Source organism: Gnatocerus cornutus, chromosome 4, assembly GCF_029298725.1.
Source record: "Gnatocerus cornutus isolate USDA-ARS CGAHR chromosome 4, icGnaCorn1.1, whole genome shotgun sequence".
Lineage (NCBI taxonomy): Eukaryota > Metazoa > Arthropoda > Insecta > Coleoptera > Tenebrionidae > Gnatocerus > Gnatocerus cornutus.
The window spans coordinates 2,340,032-2,365,717 of NC_142236.1; the positions used below are offsets into that span (position 1 = coordinate 2,340,032).

At 39.1% G+C, this 25,686-nt stretch overlaps 1 protein-coding gene across 3 annotated transcripts; it reads left to right on the forward strand.

Annotated features, from left to right (window-relative positions):
- Positions 1–199: 199 nt before the first annotated feature.
- Positions 200–25,684, forward strand: ec (ubiquitin specific peptidase echinus). Of its 3 annotated transcripts, XM_088033615.1 has the most exons (6): positions 200–421; positions 6,874–7,059; positions 17,506–17,598; positions 21,064–21,363; positions 21,413–21,541; positions 21,590–25,684. In XM_088033615.1, exons 2-6 carry the CDS (start codon positions 6,919–6,921, stop codon positions 25,496–25,498), a joined length of 4,572 nt encoding a protein of 1,523 aa, XP_087889741.1. In that variant the 5' UTR covers positions 200–421; positions 6,874–6,918; the 3' UTR covers positions 25,499–25,684. The 3 variants fall into 3 exon arrangements, with proteins under 3 accessions (XP_087889741.1, XP_087889742.1, XP_087889743.1); XM_088033616.1 differs by lacking the exons at positions 200–421; positions 6,874–7,059 and adding an exon at positions 14,946–15,078; XM_088033617.1 differs by lacking the exons at positions 200–421; positions 6,874–7,059; positions 17,506–17,598 and adding an exon at positions 18,492–18,688.
- The last annotated feature ends 2 nt before the right edge of the window (positions 25,685–25,686 follow it).

Genomic DNA, 25,686 nt, shown 5'->3' on the forward strand with positions numbered 1-25,686 from the left:
ATTGGGGCAGGGGGGCCCAGGAGACTTGCACTGTGGTTTTGTGCATAATCCCCAAAATCCCGCGGCCCTGAAGCCACCTGCGCCCATTTCCAGTAACCCATCACCTCCCCGCAAGATCGGGGCAAGTTTGAAGCTTCTGTACCTTGCCACCCATCGCACGCACACGCATAGTACCATCAACAGGTAAAATAAACGACCATGGAAGAATCACGGTCATCGTGAGGGAGGGAGAGTTGGGTCGAAAGACGCCGAGCTTTGTAAGACGGAGGTTAAACTGTCGGTCGTACGTTGAGCTGTAGTGTTGCGCGCCGTGAAAACACGATTTTTACGGTTTGTGAAGGAAATGAACGCCAAAACGGCATTTAAGTGAAGTGATTTCCATTTTTGGATTTCTCGATTTTGGATTTAGGCGAAACTGCCGGTAAGACCACCAAAAACGAAAAATATGCCGAATTATAACTGTCACATTCGTGTGGGTTTTATTTATTGCCGGCCAAAAGTGTAATAACACAATGCGAGTTTGGGAAAGAAATTCGTTCGAGCTTGGTGACATGTGTTGGTGATTTCGCAAGTTTTTAGTTTTCTCAACTTTTCAGTTTGTTTATTTTACAATGAAGCAATGCTTGGGAATATTTTTAGTACGGAGATAAACACGAAATTTAAGAGGGAAACTTTATTTTCTTGAAAGTTTAAGATCAAGGTGCAACGTTTTGCCAACAGCGGTGAAAATCGGTTTCTAAAAACCGAGAAATTTTAATAAACGCTCAGCTGGATTTATGTAAGACGACGCTGGTTTACCGGTTTTAAAAATCGAGTTTTTGGACTGTTAAAAAAGACTTCATTGCACAGCGAATCGGCTGAAATCATAATAAATTGGAGTTGCGACTGTGAAGTGACGCGATTATGGTAAAATCGGTTTATTTGGTTTGAGAATTATGGAGCGCACAATGTCTCTTTAAATCCTTTTATTTGTTGTGTAATTACTAGTTATAAATTAACTAAAATTTATTCGGTTTATCCATTTTTTGGGTCTTTGCAATTTAACTATAAATTACTACACTTCAGACTCTTTTGACGCGTTGACAAATGCATTACTATCTTTTATCGTTTTAAACTTACAGGACAAAAAACATTGATAAAATCTAAAAGTTTTACCAGTTTATCTTGAAGGCTGTAGTTCTGGCAGTTCGAATGCTACAACAGTCAAATTTGGGTAGGAGACTTTTTATACCTTGACTATTAATTGTACGAAATTTCATAATTTTCCAACAGACGAGACAAATTTTAGCATTTTTCATTTTTCGGATGAACCTAAAATTTTTAGTAGTTCATATTGACTGCTGTAGTTCCGGCAGTTTTAATTCCATAACAACCAAATTTGGGGAGGACATTTTTTGCAGCTTCGTTATTAACTGTACGAAATTATATAATTATCCAACAAACGAAACAAATGTTAGAATTTTTAACTATAAATTACTACATTTCAGACTTGACCTTTAACTATAAAATGACATAAGAATGTTCAAATTGGTAAAACTACAAGCTTTGGCAATTTTTTTTTTCAAATTTTAAATCTTGGTAACCCTGTAACAAAAACCACTAGCTATAAATCCAACACGAGCCACCACTAGCTACAAATCAACTAAAATCCATTTGAATTAGTTTATCGGTTTTATAGTTACGAAGCACAGAATTAAAGTCTACCTATAAATGATTACAGTTCAGACTCAAACTTTTAACTATAAAGTAACATAAAAAGTTAAAGTTGGTGAAGATACCAGTTTTAACCCTCTTTCCATTTTTAGGACTACAAAATTTAAATGTATTAACTAAAATATGTAGAACTAAAGTAGACACCACTTGCTATCAATTAGTTAAAATTAGAATAATAGTTATAAAGATCAAGAAATTTAATTATAAGATATTACAGACCCAACTTTGATAGTTTTAATATTTTATTCCCCAAATTTGAAGAACAAAAGAGACATTTTAGAAATTGTCTTGTTTAACAAAATTTAGAATGTTCCTCAAATCGGATTAATAAAACCAAAAAAAAAGAATTCGCTCATTGGCTCCCATTGTTCTTATCAACGCAGTTTTTATAGCAAAAAACGCACCCAAGCAACCAATTCGATCGAAACTCGCCACTGATTGGCTAGACATCCAAATCTGATCTTTATTGGCCAAATTTCTAAGTTAATTAAGTCATACCCAAAAAAAAATAATTTCATTGGGCGTCGATGACAAAAACACCCGAGACAAAAGAAATCGTGCTCTGGTTTTGCTGCGTAACTTGTTGATTGTTTTTTTTGTTTACTGGATGGAAATGACTAAAGTGTGCCTAACTAAAAGTTGATAAACAGCGAATTGTAAATTTGTAGCCATAAAGCGATAAGGTCTGAATAACTATATCAACTGACCCAATCACCGGCAAGTGCTGTCAACACAAAAATCTTATCAGATTCCGATTAAAACGTCTACCAGCCGTCGAACCAAAAGTAATGATTTAAAGTCGTGCATAGATAGGAAGTGCTCATATACCGTTGCAAACGAACTTCCTACCGGAATAAATTCGGTAGTATTTTTCCTAATAAGCCGTGTTTGGTTAAATTAGTATTCATTTGTTTACGTTGATAGTAATTTTATCAATCGTGTTTTGTTTCAGCTCGGCTGCTTTTAGTTTCGTGCGTAACAATGAAAAGATTGTTTTTTGAGCTCTTTCATTCATTACTCTTACGCGATTTTTCCCCCGTCTCCCATAATCGTTATGCATATCACATGATCTCTAGCATTACATAAAAAATCCACTTTAAGTCTTCATGGTTAAGGAGTGCCCACATTCCGCCACTCTGATCGAACATGGCATGTAAATAATTTTTTTTTGTGCGATTGTAAACATCACCTTGAGATATCAGAGATTTCCTACCCATCAATATAATTAGCAAGTCAAATTGATGATCTTAGTACTTTAAATCTGTAGATTGGTACATTATTGTCGTTGGAATGGGATTAATATGAGACAGTTATCGACCGGTTACGCTTTAATTCCCATTGAAATGGTTCATGGTGGGAAATTGTTATTTATCGCGGTTATACTATCCTGTAGGAATTTTATACTGATTTGTATAGGTAAATTACACTCGTGGGTCATCTTTGCTGAAAGTAATTTTTTTATCTTGATCTAGATCTAATTTGACCAGACGATTAACAGTAAATATGAATCATAAATTATGCAGTGCTATATTAGACTTCCTGTGTATTTGTTGTACTTGCTTGGATTTATTGGGTTAATATCATGCATGTGAAACGACTGAACTTGATTTCACTGGGCAGACAAAAATCAAAATTCCTAGTCCAGGCAAAATAAACATGAACCTTGGAATAATTCGCATAAGGCTGATTTTCTTCCTTATTTTCTTGAATTCTGTGTCTTTGGTAGTTTTAACGCCAATACAATAAAAATTGGACTAATTACTACTTTTAACATGTTTATTAACTGTGCCAAATGCCAAAATATTAGAACCAAAAAGAACAAATTTAGAAATGTTTACTCTTAGGAAGATTAAGAAAAGTCAGCATTTTCTAAAAAATTACGTAACTTTGCCGGTTTGAACGCTAAAACAATAAAATTTGTCGAAAACTATAATTTACAACACACTTATTAATTTTACTAAATCTCAAAATTTTAGAGCAAGAAGGAGCAATTTTAGAAATTTTTATGCAGAGGATAAACTAAAATTTCCTTCCATTTATTATACAGGGCAACACTTGTGTCCACCCCCAAAATCGTCTTTAATTTTAAAGATAAAATTTTGAAAATTTGCATACCCCCACAGTTGACAAAGCTCTAGAAGCTGACGCAAAAATTTGTTTTTTATCACTGATAGTTTTGGCGTCGCGACGCCTTAAAAATGTAATTTTTAGGTAATTGAAAGGGTTTGTGATATCAACCCCTAATTTAATTTTTTTTCAATATAAATATGTTAAAAATATGTCAGTTGTTATTTTAGATTCAATGCAAATTGTCTTCAAAATGTGAGAAAAAAATGCTGTTTTATCAAGTTAGTTTCCAATTTCATCACGTCAAAACTGGGAACTACGTTTACACCCATCTGTCAACATCTTGTGTCACAAATGACATTTATTCTTTGGCTCGCTTTAGATTGTAACAAAAGTCTTACTTGGTGAAATTGTCGCTTTGTCGATGTTAATTAACGATTTCTAGTGTCCATAAGTACAACATGCCCGTGTTAATCAAAATTAACCTTTATAAAAGTGAATGAAGTGACTTGTGAAATTTTGGTGTAAACGAAGTTTGCCGCTGCACTGTCATAATTTTGAAAACTAACTTGATAAAACAACGCTTTTTTCGCAAATTTTCAACACAATTTGCATTTGATTTAAATAAAAACTCAGATATTTGTATTACAGTTATGTTGGAAAAAAATTTGCGAATATTTCCGCAAAAACTCAAAATTCGCTAAAAATTATACTTCTTAGGCGTCGCGACGCCAACCAAACCGTGATAAAAAACAAATTTTTGCGTCAGCTTTTAGAGCTTTGTCAACTATAAGCGTATACAAATTTCCAAAATTTTATCTTTAAAATTAAAGACGATTTTGAGGGTGGACATAAGTGTTGCCGGACTCTGTATAATTTTGTAAATTTGTTAATTTGAACGCCAAGACAATCAAAATTAGAGCAGTTATTACTTTCAACACGTTTAGTAATTGTGCCAAATGCCACAATATTAGAACAAGAAAGAACAATTTTAGAAATTTTTGTTCTTCGGGAAAATAAAAATTTTTTATTTTGGAACCGAATCAAATTTCCACCAGTTTCAATAAAATTCCCTAACTTTGCTAGTTTTATCATCAATGGTCGAAATCCATTATTGCTTTTTAGAACTCTAAAGAACTTTACAGTGACAAAATGGTTAAAAATGTTGTGCATTACCAGTTTTAAATATTGGTAATAACCAACTTTATTATTGCTGATTGTTGCTGAAGACAGACATGAAGACTAAATTGAAGTTTAGAAGGCAATTAAAACTGTCTTCATTTATTTTAAATAAAAAACTAATGAAAAGTTATTGTTTTAATGGTGGTAAGAGTTATAGTTTTAAATTTGCGTGCAAAAGTTAAGTTTTATTTTTCAACAGTATGTGGTAATTCTGTTCATCTTACCTGAATCTTAGGTAAATGAGTCTAAATTGTACGATTTCAAGAAAGATGTGCATAAAATCCATCCTGTTCTTTTGAGATCTCCCAAAAACTAGAAAGTTCTTGAAGAAAATTAGTACCATGAAAAAGATTTTGCAGAAGTATAATTTCACCAGTTGCTGAAAATTTCGTGGGTGAAGTTCACTCAATTCTTCCTCAATCTAAAAAAAGCACCAAGTTCTATGTTTCGACTTTGGAGCACAAAAGAATAAAATTCTTAAACTTTTGAAAAATACTGTCATATCTCAAAAATCATAACTTCTAGGAAAAATATTACGAGATCTTTTTTGTGGCAAATTTGATAAGGTACAATTTTAATAATAAGTATTTTTTGCCATTGGAATCACCAGTGACACTGGGCTGACAAAAATTAAAATACCAGTCCGCTAGTTCCCGCCAAACACCCATTTCCACCCATTTCCCAATATTGACTCACTTATTTTCTCCTTTTCCACATTTTAAAATCTCCAAATATTTGCTCGTTTACCTCACCAATGTTCCAACAATTCTCTTATCTCGTGAAACCTTGCTCCAGTAAAACTTGCCCATGTGGGCCCCTTCCATCACATCAAACTTATAAATACCCGAATTTATTTACACAAAATCAAATATAGAGCATCGTTTCATTTCAATATACTCCAAAAATAAACGTTGGTGCAGAGTGCAGGTGCAGTTGAACACCTGTTGGACGACGATGGGTTTACCCAATAACCTCCATCTTTCGCTAAAGGTAACACTTCTTGAGTAAATTCGGACGTATTTTTAAATTTAGACCATAAATATTTACTCGGAGCATAAATCTCTCGCTTGACAAATATTACGAAAACTCGTTATAGTTTCGATAAGACCATTGTTTAGGGCCCCACCCATGAAAGCGAGTCATAATGGGTCTTATAAACTATACACCCACCCACGATTTTTGCATGGACGAAATAGAAACGGAGAAATCTGACTTGACAAATTTTGTGGGTTTATTTACCTGAAACCGGTCTATCTGAAAATGTTTTATGGTCCTTCCATGACGAAAAGTGGATTGTTGTTTACACAGGCGTTTGTTTATGATGCGTAAATTGCTTCGTGTTTAACGATAAAGTCGCAGCTCCCATTAAATTGCAAATAAGTTCAGGGACGCCGATGGATTTAGATTTAGAGAATTTTATTACTTGAAAGCGTTGAGATTGGCAACAGTTTTGTTATTGTATTTTTGACAGTTGGGAGCAGGGCTGCCAACTGGTGTCACTGTTAAAGGCCGCTACTTCCTTTCATTCTTGCATTTAGTTATTTTTCACGCTCGTTAACTGTGGAAATCTGAGATAAAACAGACCATTATCTTCGCATTCCTCTGTTAATAAACACAATCGATTCTACTCAATAATCATCGTAATTACCCGTTGCAAAACTATCCTTTGTTTATTACGACAGATACACATCACAATTAGAAAGTTCGAGTAATTAAACGTTGGCAAAATTAGATTAAACTGAATTTTATTAATCCCCAGTTCTTCCAATTGACGATTCGTCACAGAGAAACGGAAACTCGCTCGATTTACCGAAGGCTAGAGAGTGTCAATACAATTATAACAAGTTGGAAAACTTGTCCCATTGCTAATGTTAGAACTACGTCTTCTTGATGGCTCATTTATCATTCCAGGACATCATGTAGACCACTCATCCCCTACGATAAAGAAGCAGCGCCATGGCGACGCCGGTTGTTTCCTTGCATCCCTTACCTCTATCGATAGCCACCCCCTCGAGAGACTCCATGACATTTACCAGCACCAAGGGCTTGCTAAATGGACCAGGACAGAATAATTGTTTCCTCAACAGTGCTGTGCAGGTAAGAAGATATTTTACGATGGATAAAATACAGTTGTGGGTCTGAATGAGAAACGCCCAGCTATAATGAACTTATTCGGGTCAGTTACAAAATTTGGTGTGGAATGTTAACGAGTTTGAGAACCACTTTAGGGGACGCGAGTTTTATGTAATTTTTGAGGCACAGAAAACGGAAAAACAATGTCTTACTTTAATTATTAATTTTTAATTTCTAGTGTCCAAAACGTGAAACACGCTCGCGTTTATCAAAATTCATCTTCATACGAATTATTAACACATTCTTTTGGTTTCTTATATCAATTTGAGAATTTTTTACAATTTTGGGGATTTTTTTGGGACTCTTTAAAATATTTTAGGAATTTTCAACATTCTTCAGCTTTTTTCCAAATCCTCATGTTTCCTTAAATTTTTGAAAGGATTTTTTTGGATGCATGACGATTCTTGAATTCTTCTGGATACTTAAGAATTTGTTGAGGTCTTTGAAAATTCAGAACAGTTAAAAAATTTGTTTAGTTATTTTTCAGATTTTTCAAATTTTGTTATTTCTTGGAACTCCTTATGTCTTTTTTTTTGGACTTTTTTAAGGATCTTTTAAGGATTTTTTAGAAATCAGGTCGTTGTTTCTTTTATTTTTTATTTTATTCTTGAGGTTTTTGAGAGACAATCCTCTGATTATTCTCAGACTGTGATCTTCATTTTGTCATTCTATCAATTATAAACAGTTTGGACAAACTTTCTTTTATATTCTCAACTTTCGTATTCTCAAATTCTCAATTTTTACAATATTATTTATCTATTCTCAGATCCATGGTCAGATATTCTCAATTTTCTTACTTTTTCATGATATTCTCAAGCCCTCGATGCTCATTTTCACTTTTCGAAGGGTATTCTCATATTCTAGAGGTTTTTGAGAGACTCAATCTTGAGATTATTCCCAGATTTGAATCTTCAATTTGTCATTCTTTCAATTATAAACAATTTGGACAATCTTTCTTTTATATTCTCAACTTTCCTATTCTCAAATTCTCACTTTTTACAATAGTATATTAAAACACCGAGTTTCATAAGGCAAATTTAAGGCACGAATCTAAGTTTATACGGCAAAGCCGCGAGTTTTATAATGGATGAGTGCCTTAATGGCCTTATGAACGAGGTTTTTATCCTACTTTTCTTAATTTGTTCTTGTAACAAAGCTATTTTCGCTATTTTTGTATTCGTTTTCAGTGCTTGAATATCCATTTCGATACGGAATGTTAGAATAGCAACTTAGAAATGTTTAAAATACAAATTAGGAAAAATTATTTGACGTATTCTCAGTGTTTCTTACTTTTTCATGATTTTCTCAAGCCCTCCATAGTCATTCTCACTTTTCGAAGGGTATTCTCATATTCTTGAGATTTTTGAGAGACTCAATCTTGAGATTTTTCTCAGATTTTAATCTTCATTTTGTCATTCCTCAATTATAAACAATTTGGACAATCTTTCTTTTATATTCTTAACATTCCTATTCTCAAATTCTCACTTTTTACAGAATTATTTGACGTATTCTCAGTTTTTCTCACTTTTTCATGATTTTTCTTAAGCCTCGATGGCCATTCTCACTGTTTTAAGGGTATTCTCATATTTTTGTGGTTTTTTAAAATCTCACGCCTCAGATTATTTTCAGACTTTCATCGTTATTTTGTCATTCTCTCAATTATTAACAGGACAATCTTTCTTTTATATTCTCAACATTCGTATTCTCAAATTCTCACTTTTTACAGTATTATTTGATCTATTCTCAGGTCCACACTGCGGTATTCTCAGTTTTTATCACTTTTTCATGATATTCCTAAACCCTTGATGGTTATTCTCACTTTTCGAAAGGCATTCTCATAATATTGAGGTTTTTAAGAGATTCAATCTTGAAATTATCTTCAAATTTTGATCTTCATTTTATTAATCTCTCTGTTTAGTTATTTTTTAGATTCTTAAGATTTTATTGCTTCTTGATACTTTTTGTATTTTTTTGGATTTCTTTAAGGATTTTTTAAGAATTATTTAGAAATCTTCAGGTCGTTGTTTCTGTTTCTTCAAAGACAGATCAATGATTTTTTTTCTTTTCATAATTTTGATTTTAAAACTTTGTTTGCTTTTTAGTTCTATGATTATTTGGATTATTTCAAAATTATGTGTTTAAATAGAGAAAATCTACTAAAAGCAGACAATTTTCCTGAAATCTACATTCATAAGAAATTAGAAAAAATAATTTGAGATGAGACTTCCAAAACTTCTCTTCCATCAATGCAAGAATTCTGCAATTATTTCAAAAATTCGTCCTTAGAAAATTAGCAGTTTTTCTAAAATCGATATTTGCAAAAAAAAATAGAAAATTTGACTTGAAATAGGAGTTTAAAAATTTTCCTTTTTTTGACTTTATTTCCAAAAATTTGTTTCTTATTGTTAGTTCAAGAAAACTTGAAAATTCTGTGTTTAGATAAAGCAAATCTTCTAAAAATAGTGTAAACGTATTTGAATTGGCGAGGGTTCCACAAAAACTCATAAATCCACTTCTTAGGCGTCGCGACGCCAAATTAACGGTGATAAACAACAAATTTTTCTGTCAAATTTTGGTACTTCATCAACTTAAAGCGTATGGAAATTTCCAAATTTTTATTGTTAAAATTAAAGACGTTTTTGGGAGTGTTGCCGTCAGATATTAACTATTTCTTCAGGACGCAAATTTAACAGTTTCTAGCTAAAGATTCACTGTATTTTTGGAGTTGCTCTTAGCTGTTGGTCGCAGTTAAAATATTTTTGTCGCCGCTGACTAATTAATTCTGAATGAATCAATAAAAAATTTGTGAAATTCGGAAGTTCACCGATTGGTAATAAACATCCGTCGAAGATAACAACTTCCACTTTTTGTCTTGTCTTAATTAACTATTTAAGAATTCCGAAAACAACGTTAAGTGTCCCAGACTCGTTTAAAATCTGTTTCTTTTAATCAAAATTTTTAAAAATCCCCCTCCGGCAGTCGTATCATTATCATTTCTAATCCCAACTTATCATAAATAACAAGTTTTAGCGGTGATTTAGTACCATATAAAAAAAGTACAGTTTTGCAACGACACAGGTGTGCATTTTCTAGGTCTCGCGCCGCAGGAATGTGATTATTATTACATTATTACAATGCGCAAATGAACCCATCAAAGTGAATTTTAGTTAATTGTTGGTTGTGCCGCCACTGGACGCAACCCAATAATTAATTACCATAATGGGACTGCGAGCTGCCTCGCAATTAAATTATGTTCTCAATAACGCGGCAATTATCATAAAACCATCGGATTTCTCATATTTCGAAAATCTGAGATTTTGAGTTGAACGTCCGGTTGTTACCTCGCCTCTGGGGGCTCTCGTGCCTCGATGGACTAAATCGAAACCATCGCACGAGCGGAAGAAAAAACGCATCCTGCGACCGCAGGAAGCATCTCCTGCTGGATAATCTAATACCAAACGGCAGGTTTTTTCAAAGACGACGCTCCAATGGGTTTCTTAATTGATTCTGTAATCGTTTTGGAGGAAATTGTACGAGTAATATCCGTTTTGTCAGGCTACGTTGGCTTGAATTTAACACCTAACTTCTTGAGATTGATAAGTTGAGTGGTACTTCACAACGTCTTCGTTGTGCTTGAGGAGTTTAAAGAAGGAAACTGCGGTTCTCACAGACTGGTAACCCACTCGGGGCATTTAACTTTTAATTAAGAGGGACTTATGGAGATTATTGGTTGAGTTAATTAGTTCCCATGGAGAAAACCAAAAAGGCGAAGGAACGCTTTCTAACTCCACCACCAAAAAAAGTCAAAAAGTGGCTCCGAAATCACGACAAAATCAGTGGGCATAACTTGTTTATTTTGACTATTATTGCGGTGTCATGGGAACTATTACCTTTAACTTCAAAACGACGAAATTACGTGACTTTTCAAATTTTATTTCTGCAAGGCTGCCGGCTCCGATTTATCCACCTGTGTGCCTTTTTAATTACTAAACTGGTTCGAACCATTTCAGAATTTGCTCCCGGCGAATTCAGTAATTTATGCATAACTTCTCGGCTTTCCGCGATGGCACTGTCAATATTGTCGACTTTTCCAGTTGAATTTCTACAGAAAAACAAGTGCAGTGTGACGGAAAAGGATCACACAAATTATTTCGAGTTCCTACGGGATTCTCAGATCCTGTGGGATTTCTGAGATTCTCAGCACTGTAAACCGTCCAAAGCACCACCACAATTATAAACAATTTGGGCAATCTTCCTTTTTTTTGACAATTTTCCTATTCTCCAATTCTCGCTTTTTACAGAATTATTTGAAGTATTCTCACTTTTTCATGATTTTCTTATGCCCTCGATGGTCATTCTCACTTTTCGAAGGGTATTCTCTTATTTTTATGGTTTTTGAGACTCAGTCTTGAGATTATTCCCAGCTTTTGATCTTCCTTTTGTCATTCTCTCAATTATAAACAATTTGGACAATCTTCCTTTTATATTCTCAACTTTCCTATTCTCAAATTCTCACTTTTAAAGAATTATTTGATGTATTCTATGTTTTTCTCGCTTTTTCATGATATTCTCAAGCCTTCGATGGTCATTCTCACTTTAAGAAGAATATTCTCATATTCTTGAGGATTTTGAGAGACTCAATCTTGAGATTATTCCCAGATTTTGATCTTCATTTTGTCATTCTCTTAATTATAAACAATTTGGACAATCTTCCTTTTATATTCTCGACTTTTCTATTCTAAAAATCTCACTTTTTACAGAATTATTTGATGTATTCTCAGTTTTTCTCTTTTTTTCATGATATTCTCAAGTCTTGGATGGTCATTCTCATTTTATGAAGGATATTCTCATATTCTTGAGATTTTTGAGAGACTCAATTTTGAAATTATTTTGAAATTTTAATCGTCATTTTGTCATTCTCTCAATTATAACCAATTTGTACAATCTTCCTTTTATATTCTCAACTTTCCTATTTTTAAATTCTCACTTTTTACACAATTATTTGACGTATTCTCACTTTTCGAAGGATATTCTCATATTCTTGAAGTTTTAGAGAGACTCAATCTTGTGGTTATTCCCAGGTTTTGATCTCCATTATACAATATTTTTGACTTTTCTAGTTTTCTAGGGATTCTTCTTTTATGATTCTTGAAGCATCTTTATGACTCTGTTGGAGATCCTGTGGGATTTCTAGGCTTCTCAACCCTATATAGTAACCTCAGTTGACATATACCTAGTAAACATTTTATGGCTTAAGTCAAACCACTCATAGAAATAAAACTGGGTGTTGTAAATTGCAGCCGACAAATTTCTAGGTAGAGGTTGACCGATGGTTGAATAGGCCCGCACTCATTTCGTGCTCATTTATGGTCCCTAATCGCAAGGATTAGTACTGCCCGGCCCTCTCATAATGTGGCCATAATATTTACTAGGTATATGTATGTCAACTGGGTTTACTATTAACCCCCCGAAGCACCACCAGATTCGACATTGTCGGCGTTCCCAGATGAATGTCTGCAGCAAAACAAGTGCAGTGTGACGAAAAAGGGTCAAAGACAAGTTGATTGTTACAGGTACTGTCACGGGTCAAAGCTTACGGAAATTGTAATTAAGATAAGCACGTTAGTCCTGCACAATCGTCACTTCCGGTTCAACTGTCGTATTTAACAGTCAAGGGGTGTCTTCTTCGGGTTGCTATAAGTCCCTAATCAACGCTATCATCTAATGAAATGATTCATGGTTCCGTTTTCCCAAGATCCTACAATACGACCGAAAATACGAAATGAGTCGTTTCCGGTATATTGTTCAAACGGACTGTATTAACCTTATGGGAAAGTGATTTTTGAGCTAGTTTTTAGGGTGGTAGCACTGCGTTTTCTCGCATGCCACAAATGACAGTGAGCAAGTGTCGACGCCCAGCCGACGCGATTATAAGGCAGACAGGGTCAGACTTCTAGATAATTACGTAATTGAGGGGTGCAGAGGCCCAAAAAACACGATCTAAGGAGCTTGTGGAATTAAGATGGTTGCCAACTTGAAAAAATTGTAACCAGATAGGGAGTTTGCGTTTTCCCAAGATCGAAAGCGACTCGGTTCACATGAACGGTGGGGTAGATACGCACTAGCGCACTTTCCCACAACGTCTTCTAATTTTATACTTAAATAACACGATATTAATTCACATTATATTCAAATTGGGCGTCAGTACAATGCTTTTAATCAAATCTACATGGTCTTGTGATCTTGAGGAAAAAAGTGAGAAACTGCTGCAACCTTGCCTCCAGTTAGACGAGTTGGATTTTTGTTTTATTTTCGATGATTATGAGAGGAATGCGGATAAACACCGCAAGTTCAAGGCAATGATAACAGTGACGTTTCGTTAAGTTGGTACGAATGCAATTCAGTGTGGGCGCCCCGCGAATTTATGCAGATTCGTTCAGTGAACTACACTTCAATGTTACCAAATTAAAATTTGCCTGGAGGATAGGCAACACACTATACGTCGCATAATCGTTAATTGTGTGTCAAACGCTAGAAAAGGAAGTTTTTGGCCTCTGACCTCACCTCTGAGGTCACATCTAACTCGTTTCTCCTTAGAGGTCATCTTTTGTGGCGTTTTGTTTGAACTTTTCATTAATTCTGACGATCAGCGTCAATTTTCTTTTGTTTAAAACAATCAACAATCATTGCAAGGACTTTTAATCGCACTTTCACTTCTGATCTGGATTCGATAATAACAGATCTCGATGTAATTGCGGAAGGAAATGTGTTCTTTTGTCGTTATGATGGTAAATTATGCGGGGGATTGGGTGTCTATGGAAATTTCCGAGCGCGCTGCGATTTATTTTGAATTTCTTAGTGGTTGCGGCTGCAATGTTGCTTGGAACCGGTCCTGAAACTGATACATGACCGACTCCAGACATAACAAAGGACAAAGAACGCTTCTGTTTGGTCGGAGTGAGCGGAGCACGTGGCTGAGATTGCTAAATTTTACAGGCTATTGTTCGGTAATTGGCAGGTTTGGTACCTTTTCGGGAAACTGGGGCAGTTTCGGGTTGCTTTTTGGGCATTTTAGACCCTGAATTTGGACTTTTTTCCGTAAATCCCGACCTTCGCCCGCATCTGCTCCACGTCCATCACCACGCTAATAAAATTTCGTTAGTACCGTCCTCTTAACACCTCATGAAAATCCTCCAACTGTTCTTCACACTTGCAGTCATAAACCCTCTAAATTCCCATCTTCATCGAAAGCGCGGGAATAGAAGATGGCGTCCACGCGCTGTGATCGTAGTTGATAGTACTATTGGTAACGTAACCGCCTGAGGCAGTACCAGTTTCCAAACACGGTACTTCATCTCGTGCTCGATGAGCTTTTTTATTGAACAAGATGGCGGTTGCATCGAAATAAATGCATCTGTTGCTTCTAATCAAATTAGAGGGTTGCATGAGTCATCACACCTGTTCCTCGCACCTGGTACCACCGCGAGAACTTAAAAACCGCCGAATAATGGAAACGGTAATGTGTGAGTAATCGCGGCTCTATTGTTCCGGTGTCTTCGCGTTGGTACTCTGTCTGGCACCCGCGGGTTCCGGTTGGTTGGTACCACTGCCTACCAACTGTACCAAGTCAGTTCGGAGCCCCGAATCTAATCTAATCTAAAGACTGATATATGATCAACGCTCGCTCCGCTCGCCCCAGACCCTCGCCTCGTGGTGCAAACGATGGGTTTCTTTTCCCACCGCCCCCCTCGCCCATTGTTGGTATAATGGCCGCCTTGATCCGACTTCCCGTCTCACCGCTTCGTTACACCTGTATTACAGGTACCACGTCTTAGCCGCTTCTCTGTTTAGTGCGCGGTTTTTCCCCAGATGTGCGCGAAAAAGTGGCTGTTTTCTTGAAAAAAACGTGTGGAAATGTACAGGGTGTTGTGAAAAATGAAGGGGAAGATCCACAGGTCGAAGGCGCTACTCCAAGTTTGTAAGGTACGACTTTGGGCAGAGTTGCCAAACGGAATTTTCAATTTTCCGAAGAGTTTCCCGGTTCCGGGTGACTCACCTTATCTTATCACTTATCAATTTGTTTGGGCAACAAGTGGCCCTCTATTGATCGCTCTGATTCATTTCAGTGTCAATAACATGATCAAATTATTTATTTTTATTTAAATTAGAGAAAACACTCACGTGGTCATACAATACTTGGTAATAAATCAGTACCATTGTTATTGTAATTGAAATTCATGTACTTCATCACGATCTCTGTGGAATCAAAAATGAGTGTAAACACGGATGGTAATTTTTATGTTCATGTTTGCACGAAAATTTCCCACTCGAGAATACCAATAAAAATCCCACAACGTTTCGAACTATATGGTCGCCATCTTCAGACGCCAGACTAATTGCACGCACTTGCACACGCTTCCGTCTAATTTCTAATTGCGGGGTAATTACGAAAATAATTAATTAATTAACGTTTCGTGTTGATACCAAGTTCAATGCTGTGCGAACGTGGAAACCTAGAGAACGTGAGAAAAATCCATGTTTTATATAAATTGACCGCAAATCGTGCTTTTGATACAGTTTCATAACAACGTTATGTCATTTCGAGATAAGAAACGTGAAAGTGTAGAGTGGAACTTCTGAAAATAATTTAGGGAGAGGATGTGGGGTTGAGATTTTCTTGAGATAAGATTTCGTTGTTGTTGTGCTTTTGTAATTGCGTTATAATGGCTGCTAATGATGAATGAATACATTAAATTGAGTTTATTTGTTTTAATCACTCATTTAGATAATATCTTGAGGATGAATGGAGGTTCCGGTGACAAGATGATGGAGTTATTATCTATAAATGATACGTCTGGATGTTTAAAAGGAAATTAAGATTTTGGGATTGTTGCTGTTCAAATTTTATGATTTTTTGTGGGATTCTCACGTTTTTTAGGTCCATTGTTGGCGAATTGTAGATTTTGGCGATCACCTTCAAAGTCCTCGAAGGTTGTGGTCAATTATTTCTCAGTTTTTCTGTGCTCAACTTTCGTAGTCTCTTATTCTCACTTTTGCAGTATTATTTGGTCTATTCTTTGCTGCGATATTCTCAGTTTTCTCACTTTTTCATGATATTCTCATTCTCATTTTTCCAAGGGTATTCTCATATTCTTGACGTTTTTGAGAGTTTCAATCGTGAGATTATTCGGAGATTTTTTATCTTTATTTTGTCATTCTATCAATTATAAACAATTTGGACAATCTTCCTTTTGTATTCTCAACTTTCCTATTCTCAGATTCTCACTTTTTACAGAATTGTTTGATGTATTCTCAGTTTTTCTCACTTTTTCATGATTTTCTTAAGCCTTTGATGGTCATTCTCACTTTTCGAAGGGTATTCTCTTATTTTTATGGTTTTTGAGAGACTCAATCTTAAAATTATTTCTAGATTTGGATCTTAATTTTGTTATTCTCTCAATTGTAGACAATTTGGACAATCTTCCTTTTATATTCTCAACATTCCTATTCTCAAATTCTCACTTTTTACAGAATTACTAAGCGTATTCTTTTTCATGATATTCTTAACACCTCGATGCTCATTCTCACTTTTCGAAGGGTTTTCTCATATTCTTGAGGTTTTTCAAAGACTCAATCTTAAGATTATTTTCAGATTTTGTTCTTTATTTTGTCATTCTCTCAATTATAAACAATTTGGAGAATCTTCCTTTTGGATTCTCACCTTTCGTATTCTGAAATTCTCACTTTTTACAGAATTCTTTGATGTATTCTCAGTTTTTCTCACTTTTTCATGATTTTCTTAAGCCTTTGATGGTCATTCTCACTTTTCGAAGGGTATTCTCATATTTTTGAATTTCTGACAGAATCATTCTTGAGATTATTCTTAGATTTTGATCTTCATTTTGTTAATATCTCAATTATAAACAATTTGAACAATCTTTCTCTCTATTTTATTTTATATTCTCAACTTTCGCATTCTTAAATTCTCATTTTTCGGTGGTTATTCTCAAAAAGAGAAACTTTTGGCCATACTCAGACTTATAATATGCAATTTTTTATGTATTTATAGTATTCTCATATTTTGTATTTTGAGTATTCTTATCATTTTTAGTTTTTTGAGATTGACATAGCTTTATAAATTTTTATCTCTAGATTACTATATTATACAATTGTGAATGTTATTTCCTTTCTCGCGTTGTTTATTACAGCTTGTAACCTTTCCAGTTCCCCAGAAGTACTTTTAACATTTGAAATTTTCAGAATAGTCAATTGCAATTAAAATTAAAATGAAAATTAAAAATCTATTTAATTTATCCGCGTCTCAGCCGCAGCGCCCTAACAATGCAACCACTTGTAACCCTCTTTATTGACTCTCTGCAACATGTGTCTGACACGTGCCCTCTTTTACAGGTGTTATGGCATCTGGATATCTTCCGGCGCAGTTTCCGGGACCTTTCCGGGCACGCTTGTATGGCGGACTCCTGCATCTTCTGCGCTCTCAAGGTAAGCACAAACCTGGCAACACCGCATTGACTTTCCCTCCAACACAAAACGCCATCTACTTCTTCTCCGCGTACAGTAACTTAACTCTGACCGGTTGACCTCGATGTTGATTGGTTGAGAGAACCGCTCGAGGAAGAATACAAATCACTGGTAGTCGTAGTAAACCAGCAAAGTTACCACGAAGCGATGTGGAAACCACGCCGAAAAACCGTCTGGTCGATGCATTTAAAGGTCCACGAAGTAGAATATAAGCGTACGGTTATGTAAAAATTAAAGGTGTGACAAATAGCTAGTTGGAATTTATAGATGACGCAATGGAGTCGATGCGAAAAAACATATAGGAGATAGAATTGGACCGGTTGTGGGGCGCTGCGGCGCCATAATTGAGCAATCAACTGCACAAATAGTGTCAATCCGTGCTAAACAATTGAGTTTGTGTGGGGGCTTTGTACATATTTACATTTCTGTGGGTTTTTATGGATCACAGCTCGGGTCAGTGGAGACTTCTTTGGTCAAGGGCACGAAATCGTGACGATAACTCCGGTCGTGACGATCACAAGACTGGTTCTATTCTTTCGCGATTTAAATGCGCGCTTTGTGCTCTATGGTTCTTTGTTGCGAGCTTTCCAAAAATTTTGACCGAGTAGAAATGACGCGAGAAAGTTTTTTCTTGGTACGAATTGTCATTGAAGTGGCGCCAGTCGATTAGGAAATCCGTGGGTGCACCCCAGGGCGCCACTTTGGTCCCTCTCTTTTCCTCGCAAAATTCTCCACAGGTGGCATAACAGCCCCGTTTCCGGTTTTCGCGGGTTGTTTACCCCCCGTTTACCTCTCGCCTACCCCAACAGCCACCTCAATGACCTACCTGCAAAGGTTCGCGGGGACTAAGCGCGCTCGTTCTATCGAAAGTTCAGTCAGTCTCAGTGCGCTAGAGTGAAAGGTAGTGGCATGCGACGGCTTCGCGTTCAAAATGATCAACAAATTTCGGTACAAAAAGCCCCAGCAGCCCGCGAACAAACTCAAAGTTAGTGAGAAGCCCAAAAGTGACAATGATGGAGTTTTGGATGAAGAAACGAAGAGCAAACTTCAAGTGAGTGTGGTATAAGAAAAGTTCTTTGTTTCGCGGCGGCAAAAGGTTATGTCCCTTGAAGATGTGCACGATTCCGTTACGTGCAACCTACTTGAAGATGCCTAGAGCGAATGTCTGCTCGATGGACCTGGTTATTGGTGTTGACCGAATTGGGAAGTTTGTGTGGTGATTTTAATGTTTGCGGTAATTAGAGCGAATGAACATATGCTGGTGGGTTGGAATTTGCAAGAGCTAGGTGGTCCAAGGTTGGAGATTTTGCGTTGTATGGATGCCGTGCCAGAGGGCAAATTGCGAAAGGACTTGGAAATTCTGATGACAAGTTTCCAAGGTTTTGGGACGGATTTTCAGGTTTCTCCAACAACGCAGTTCTTCAAAAGATCTAGGTTTCCTAAATGTCGAGGTTTCTTAGGTTTATATGGTGAATTTTTGCCCACCAAACTTGAATTATTTCTAGGTTGAGCTTTAGAATTCTGTCTATTGATAAAATACAAATTTGCAGGCGTACCAAAACAACTCCGCGCTTCCTCCGCTAATGCAAAGGATGCGCGCAATTTCCCATCAAACTTTTTCAACTTTGTAATAGCGACTAATCACTAAATTGACTCATCGTCTCTAAAAGGGGAATTTCGAGCACATATCTTCGAGATTTCTACAAAAAACCCGCAATATCAATTTCAATTTCAAAGCAAAAAGTCTTCGCTTAAACCGGCTGCAACGGTAAAACCCAACACTCGCAATAACCAAAGAACTAATCTGAGAGTTTTGCAATTACGACACTTTTCTTCACCTCTGATATTTGGCCGCGGTCACGACTCCGGCGCTGAATCACGGCGGCATTTCCGGGGGAATTTAGAGCAGTTTTCAGGGGGCGTTGCATTTTTACGTGTTGGTAGGTCTGAGAAAATGACGTCAGAATGTCAACAGGGCTTGGATTTTTTTTAGGCATTGCGTTTTTTTACATGTTGGTAGCTCTGAGAAAATGACATCTAAACTTCAAGAGGCCTTGCGTTTGTTTACATGTTGGACGCACGGAGAAAATGACATCTGAATGTCAATAGGCCTTGCGTTTTTTTACATGTTGGTAGCCCGAGAAAATAACATCAATGGACATTACATTCTTTTACATGTTAGTAGCTGTGAGAAAATGGCGTCAAAATGTCAATTGCTCTTGGATTTTTTACTTGTTGATAGCTCTGAAAAAATGACATCTAAATGCCAAGAGCCCTTGGATTTTTTTAAATGTTGGTAGCTCTGAGACAATGACATAAATGTCAATAGGCCTCGGATTTTTTTTACATATTGGTAGCTCTGAGAAAATGACGTCAATAGGCTTTGCTTTTTTTTTACATGTTGGTAACTCTGAGAAAATGACGTCAAAATGTCAATAGCCTTGCGTTTTTTTACATGTTGGTAGCTATGAGAAAATGACATCTAAATGTTAATAACCCTTGGATTTTTTTAAATGTTGGTAGCTCTGAGACAATGACATCTAAATGTCAATAGGCCTGGGATTTTTTTACATATTGGTAGTTTTGAGAAAATGACGTCAAAATGTCAATAGGCCTTGCTTTTCTTACATGTTGGTATATCTGAGAAAATGACATCTAAATGTCAATAGGCTTGGATTTTTTTTACATGTTGGTAGCTCTGAGAAAATGACGTCAAAATATCAAGAGCCCTTGGATTTTTTTACATGTTAGTAGCTTGGAAAAAATGACATCTAAATGTCAATAGGCCTTGCGTATTTTTACATGTTGGTAACTCTGAGAAAATGACTATCGAAAGATCAAATTGTGATTAGTTTTTCATAAGAGAATTTTTTGCGATATGAATCAAACATGACAGCGTTGTCAAAATCGTTCATTAAAATTTTCACAAAATTTTCAGTTTGACATCGTCAAATTCCTTGACTGAAACAAAAGACTGTTTTGCAATCAAAGACATGGTTTAAAATTCCAGAGCCAACTAAGGATGAGTTTTTTTTTATCTCTCTATAAGTGGCAAGAGGCCTTGTATTTTTCACATGTTGGTATTTCTGAGAAAATGACAGTGAAAGGCCCCCCTGCGACCGCTCCAGTTAATCGCTCGATGGTGTAACCTCCCCCGGAAATCCTGCGACGTGCTAACTAAACTAAATGACCCAAAGTAATAGAATCTCGAACGCTTGAATGGAAGTCGCTCCTTTTTCTTAAGAACTAGGCAGTTACCGCTCTAACAGTCGCGAATAAACTCCATAATTTACGCTCTTGAGTACCCACATGATTAAATCCGGCGTGGGCAAATCCAATCGCGTTTTTCCAATCTAATTCGATTTGATACCTAACGGTACGACCACCTGCTCATGAGTCACTTTATTGATAAAACATTTCTTCCAGGAACTTTTCTCCCAATTGCAATTCTCCAATGAAACCGCCCTCCCCCCGGACGCCCTCCGACGCGCTCTCGCTGAGAGTTTCTTCGACCAGCAGCGTTTCCAATTGGGGTTCATGGACGACGCTGCTGAGTGCTTCGAAAACATGCTTCTTCGGATCCACATGCATATTGCGCATGGTGAAGCTGAAGACATGTGCAACGCTCGACATTGCATTCCACATCAGAAGTTCGCGATGACGCTGGTTGAACAAAGCGTGTGTAATTCTTGTGGGGCCACTTCAGAGCCCCTTTCGTACACACAGGTACGATTCTAACCCCCCCAGGTATAACAAATCTAACAGTTTTGTTTAGATGGTTCACTACGTCTCCACTTCGACTCTGGTGTACCAAGTCCGAACGACGCGCCCCCAGGGAATCATCGAACCCTTTGGGCAACTTCTTCGAAAAGCTGGAAGCATGGGCGACGTCCGCGTCTGCCCGGTAAGTCCTCTCCACCAACTGTTAACTCTTCTGATTGTTTGTTTCTAGAGTAATTGTGGCGCGGTCATCCAAATCGGCCGCACTCTGATGAACCGCCCCGAGATCGTCTCCGTGGGTTTGGTGTGGAATTCGGAACGCCCCACTTTGGAGCACATCATGGAAGTTTTCTCCACCATCGGTACCACACTAAGATTGAGCGAGGTTTTCAACACCGTTGTTGATAGTCGCTGGGCGGAGACCTGCGTGCACAACCTCGTCGGAGTGGTCACCTACTACGGCAAGCACTACTCCACGTTCTTCTTCCACACGAAACTCCGCGTGTGGATTTACTTCGATGACGCTACCGTGAGAGAAGTGGGGCCACGATGGGACCAAGTCGTGGAGAAATGCAGGAAGGGGCGATACCAACCCTTGTTGCTCCTATACGCGCTCCCCGATGGCACCCCCGTGAACACGGAAAACGCCCCCAAGCAAGTCATCCCGTTTTACGAGAAAGTTAAGAAAAGCCCCACGAACCAGGCGGTGTTGAGGCGCTCGGTGACGCCAAGCCCAGAGAAGCCGAATATTGGGAATACTAGGAGGGCTATTACGCCGAATCCCGACTCGAAACCGCCGCTCCCACGGCCGTACAACGAGTACCAGAACCTCTCGGTCATTCAAAGCAACCTCTATCGCGGTGGTGGTGTGGACGTCGTCGACGGAGACCTGCCGAGACGAGACCCCGAGTACATCACCAGGAAATCGCTCGAGAAGCCGTTGAACATCCACCGAACTCTCAGCAACGGCTCGTCTTCAGGCACTGAAGGCCTTTTCCGCGACTACCCGAATATCCCCAGGACGCGGGACTCGGGTAACTGGAGCAGTGACCGCAACAGCGCCTCTTCTTCCTCTTCCACCACCATGGAGAACCCGTATTTGTACCTCGTTGGCAAGGTCCCCCCAGATTCCTCGGGAGTTCCTCCCCGCAACGAATCTTCGAGTAGTAACAGCAGCGGGGTCTACGACGTGGGGTACGACTCTTACTCCCTCTCCTCCAACGACAGCTCCACCATGACCACGATCCAGCACTTGATGAAGATGGGGCATCTCGCTAAAATTCCCGAAGATTACAACACAACGCCTCAAGTAAGTCAGAGTTGTGATGTTCTCTGCGACGAAGCCGACGAACTCCTGGTGAAGTCGCGGCAGTTGGAGGACGATCACGATTTGGTTCTCGCGTTGGCGTTGTGCAACGCCGCTGCCACCAAGGCCAGGGCAGCCATGGACGCCCCTTATAACAACCCCCAGACTCTTACTTTAGCGCGGATGAAACACAACACGTGTATTATGAGGGCGCGGAGTTTACACCGGAGGATGACGCAGAATTCGCAGATGGTCTCCAAGGACGTGGCGCCGGAGATCCGTCACACTCGCGAAGGGAGCAGTGGGAGTGGTAAACACTCCAGGCAGAGCTCCAGGGACAAGGGGCTTCACTCTAGGCAGAACAGTAAGGAGTTGCTGGCACCAGCTCCGGAGAAGCCAACCACGAAAAGTATAGAAATCTACGCGACGCTGCCGAAGAAGAAAGACGCGCTGAAGAAGATCGTTAACATCGAAGACGACGATTACGTTCTGTATGATAAACCTCCAGGGCGGGAGTCCCGGAGTATCTTCTCTAGGTCGAAGAACAAAGACCAGAAGCGGGAGAAGCGCTCGCGGAGTGAAGACCGGAATAAAATCACCGGCGACTTCTCCATCGCGCCTGAGATCGTCACCGGGAAAGACACTCTGAAGAAGGAGAAGACTAAAGACGACAAGTCGAAGAAGCAGCACAAGATCCGAAGGAAGTTGCTCATGGGGGGGTTGATTAAACGGAAGAACCGCAGCATGCCGGACTTATCAGAAACGAATCGTGATAACGAGCAGAAGACGGTGGATGACAGTGGGGTCGGTCTTAAGGCGGAGCCGGCGGCCACCATGTGCGGGTACCTCTCAGAAGGTCACTTGGAGTTCACAGGAAACAGTACCAATCCTAACTTGGAAAGAAGTAAACTCATGAGGAAGAGCTTCCATGGTAGCGCGGGGAAGATTCTCACCGCGGCGAAAGTACCGCCGCCGCCGCCACTCAGAACGACTTCCCAGCTTAGTACCGCTAAGTTGACCGGAGAAGTGTTTGAAGATAAAAGAGAACGACCCCTGCAGTACCACCACCTTTATGAGAACTACGCCCAGGCGCCGGTGTCGTTGCCGTACAGCTACCACCACGTCTTGTTCCACACCCCCAATTCGAACACGGTGGTGACGAGAGCGGATGTCCATCAAGAACAAGACAAGGCGAGGATGGACGTCGATGAGGTGGATTGCGCCCCCGCGCATCTAGATCTGCCCCCATATCCCAGTCCGTTGGGGTCAGCGGTGCACTCGCGACAACCTAGTGAGGAGTTTCCTCCACCACCGCCCCCACTGGATCTCTCCGCTCTTGACGAACACTTGAAGGAACCTTCGCCGCCACCGACGCCGTCTCCAGGGAGTCTCCTGGCGCAGTTGCAGAACAAGCGCCAGGAAATTCTCACGCAGGAGATTGAGGTGAAAGAACCTCTGAGGTCTTCAGGAGACACCTGGTTGAAGGAGTTGCAGGCGAAACAAGCAGCGCTGCGAATGAGGAAACAGACAGAAGCGCAAGGGGTCGACGTACCACCGCAAGAAGAAAAAACTTCAGTCAAGGATTTGGCGACAAAGTTTGAAAGCATTCAAGTGCAACCAGGCGTGGTAACCGCGCGGAAAAGAGAAGAAGACACAATCGTACCTGAGATTGAAGACGCGAAGACCGAAGAGGAATCCAAGAAGAAGTTGGGAAAGAAGAAGAGCGTGTCGTTCTGCGATCAAGTGATTTTAGTCGCCACCGCGGAGGAACAAGAAGATGATAGTTACATCCCCAACCCCATCCTGGAGAGGGTGCTTCGCTCGGCGATGAACAAACCAGAGACTGCTGCCATAAGACAAGAAGTTCGCACGTTGCGACAGGAAATGGAGCCGGAAGTTAACACCAACGACAAAGAAGAGTACAATCAGAGCGCCCTCTACGTGAGGAGGAACTCCATGGACAACCTCCTGAAGACGAGCGCGGCCTCCCCGGTCACCATCTGCGAGGCGGAGAACCCCTACGTGGGGTACGAAAGACAAGTTTATGGTACTAGCGCCCCCTCGCCGTACCGTTCGTCTCCGTATCAGAGGATACCGCAGAACTCCCCTGCGTATCTGCGACAAACTCCGCCTCAGCAACACTATACTCCGCCCCAACAAGCTTACGCTCCGCCTCTTCAACAAAACTACGTGACGCCTCCACAACAAAGCTACGTGGCACCGCCCCAAAGCTACGTGTCACCTCCCCAACAACATTACGTACCGACGTACGCCCCGCCCCCTCAACCAACCTACGCCCCAGCACCTCAACAGTACAAACCGTATTCGTATCCTGAGTACCCACGTCCCGCCTACGCGCCAATTAGACAGTCGCCGAATCCCCTTCAGTACCAACACCCACCTTCCCCGTCTCCGTCTAATTTAAGTTCGAACTACAACTACCAATACGCGAGACAGAACTACGATGCTACGTTACCGCCCACAAATCCCTCCCCTTATCAATCAGTGCCTGGACACTACTACCAGGATACGCGAGTCCCGCCCACTCACATGGAAGAACCAATCAACTATCAGAAGTACTCGCCGTATCAACAAGCACTCCCTCCCAAGCAACTTTTGAAGAAGACTGTGAGTTTCGAGCCGGGGACGAAAGGAGGGGCGGAGTCACCCACGCCCAAAGCGGTAGTCACGCCCATTATTGTAAATAACGCCAATAATAGTGTGCCAACGGGGAAAACGAAGTGTAATTTGTGTAGGAAGAAGGCGGTGGTGTCCTCAAATTTGTATTGTACAGACTGCGAGTTTTATATGTCTAGATTTAAGCCGAAAAGGTAGTAAGGAAAGAGAAAAGAATGTAAAGTTGTGATATTGTTGGTTTGTATTGCAATTGTCCGATCTCAGTAAGGTCTAAGTGTGAGGTTAGATTGTATATAGGATAAATTTATACTGTGTTGTATATATGAATTGTAATGTTTTATATTACATTGAATTTTTTACAAATAAATAAATTATTATGCGGAACT

Coding starts and splice junctions, on each gene's coding strand:
- ec (XM_088033615.1), top strand. CDS start 6,919: ATGGCGACGCCGGTTGTTTCCTTGCATCCCTTACCTCTATCGATAGCC. Junction 17,599..21,063: donor GCATCTTCTGCGCTCTCAAG/GTAAGCACAAAC, acceptor CATTTCTTCCAG/GAACTTTTCTCCCAATTGCA. Junction 21,364..21,412: donor AGCCCCTTTCGTACACACAG/GTACGATTCTAA, acceptor AGTTTTGTTTAG/ATGGTTCACTACGTCTCCAC.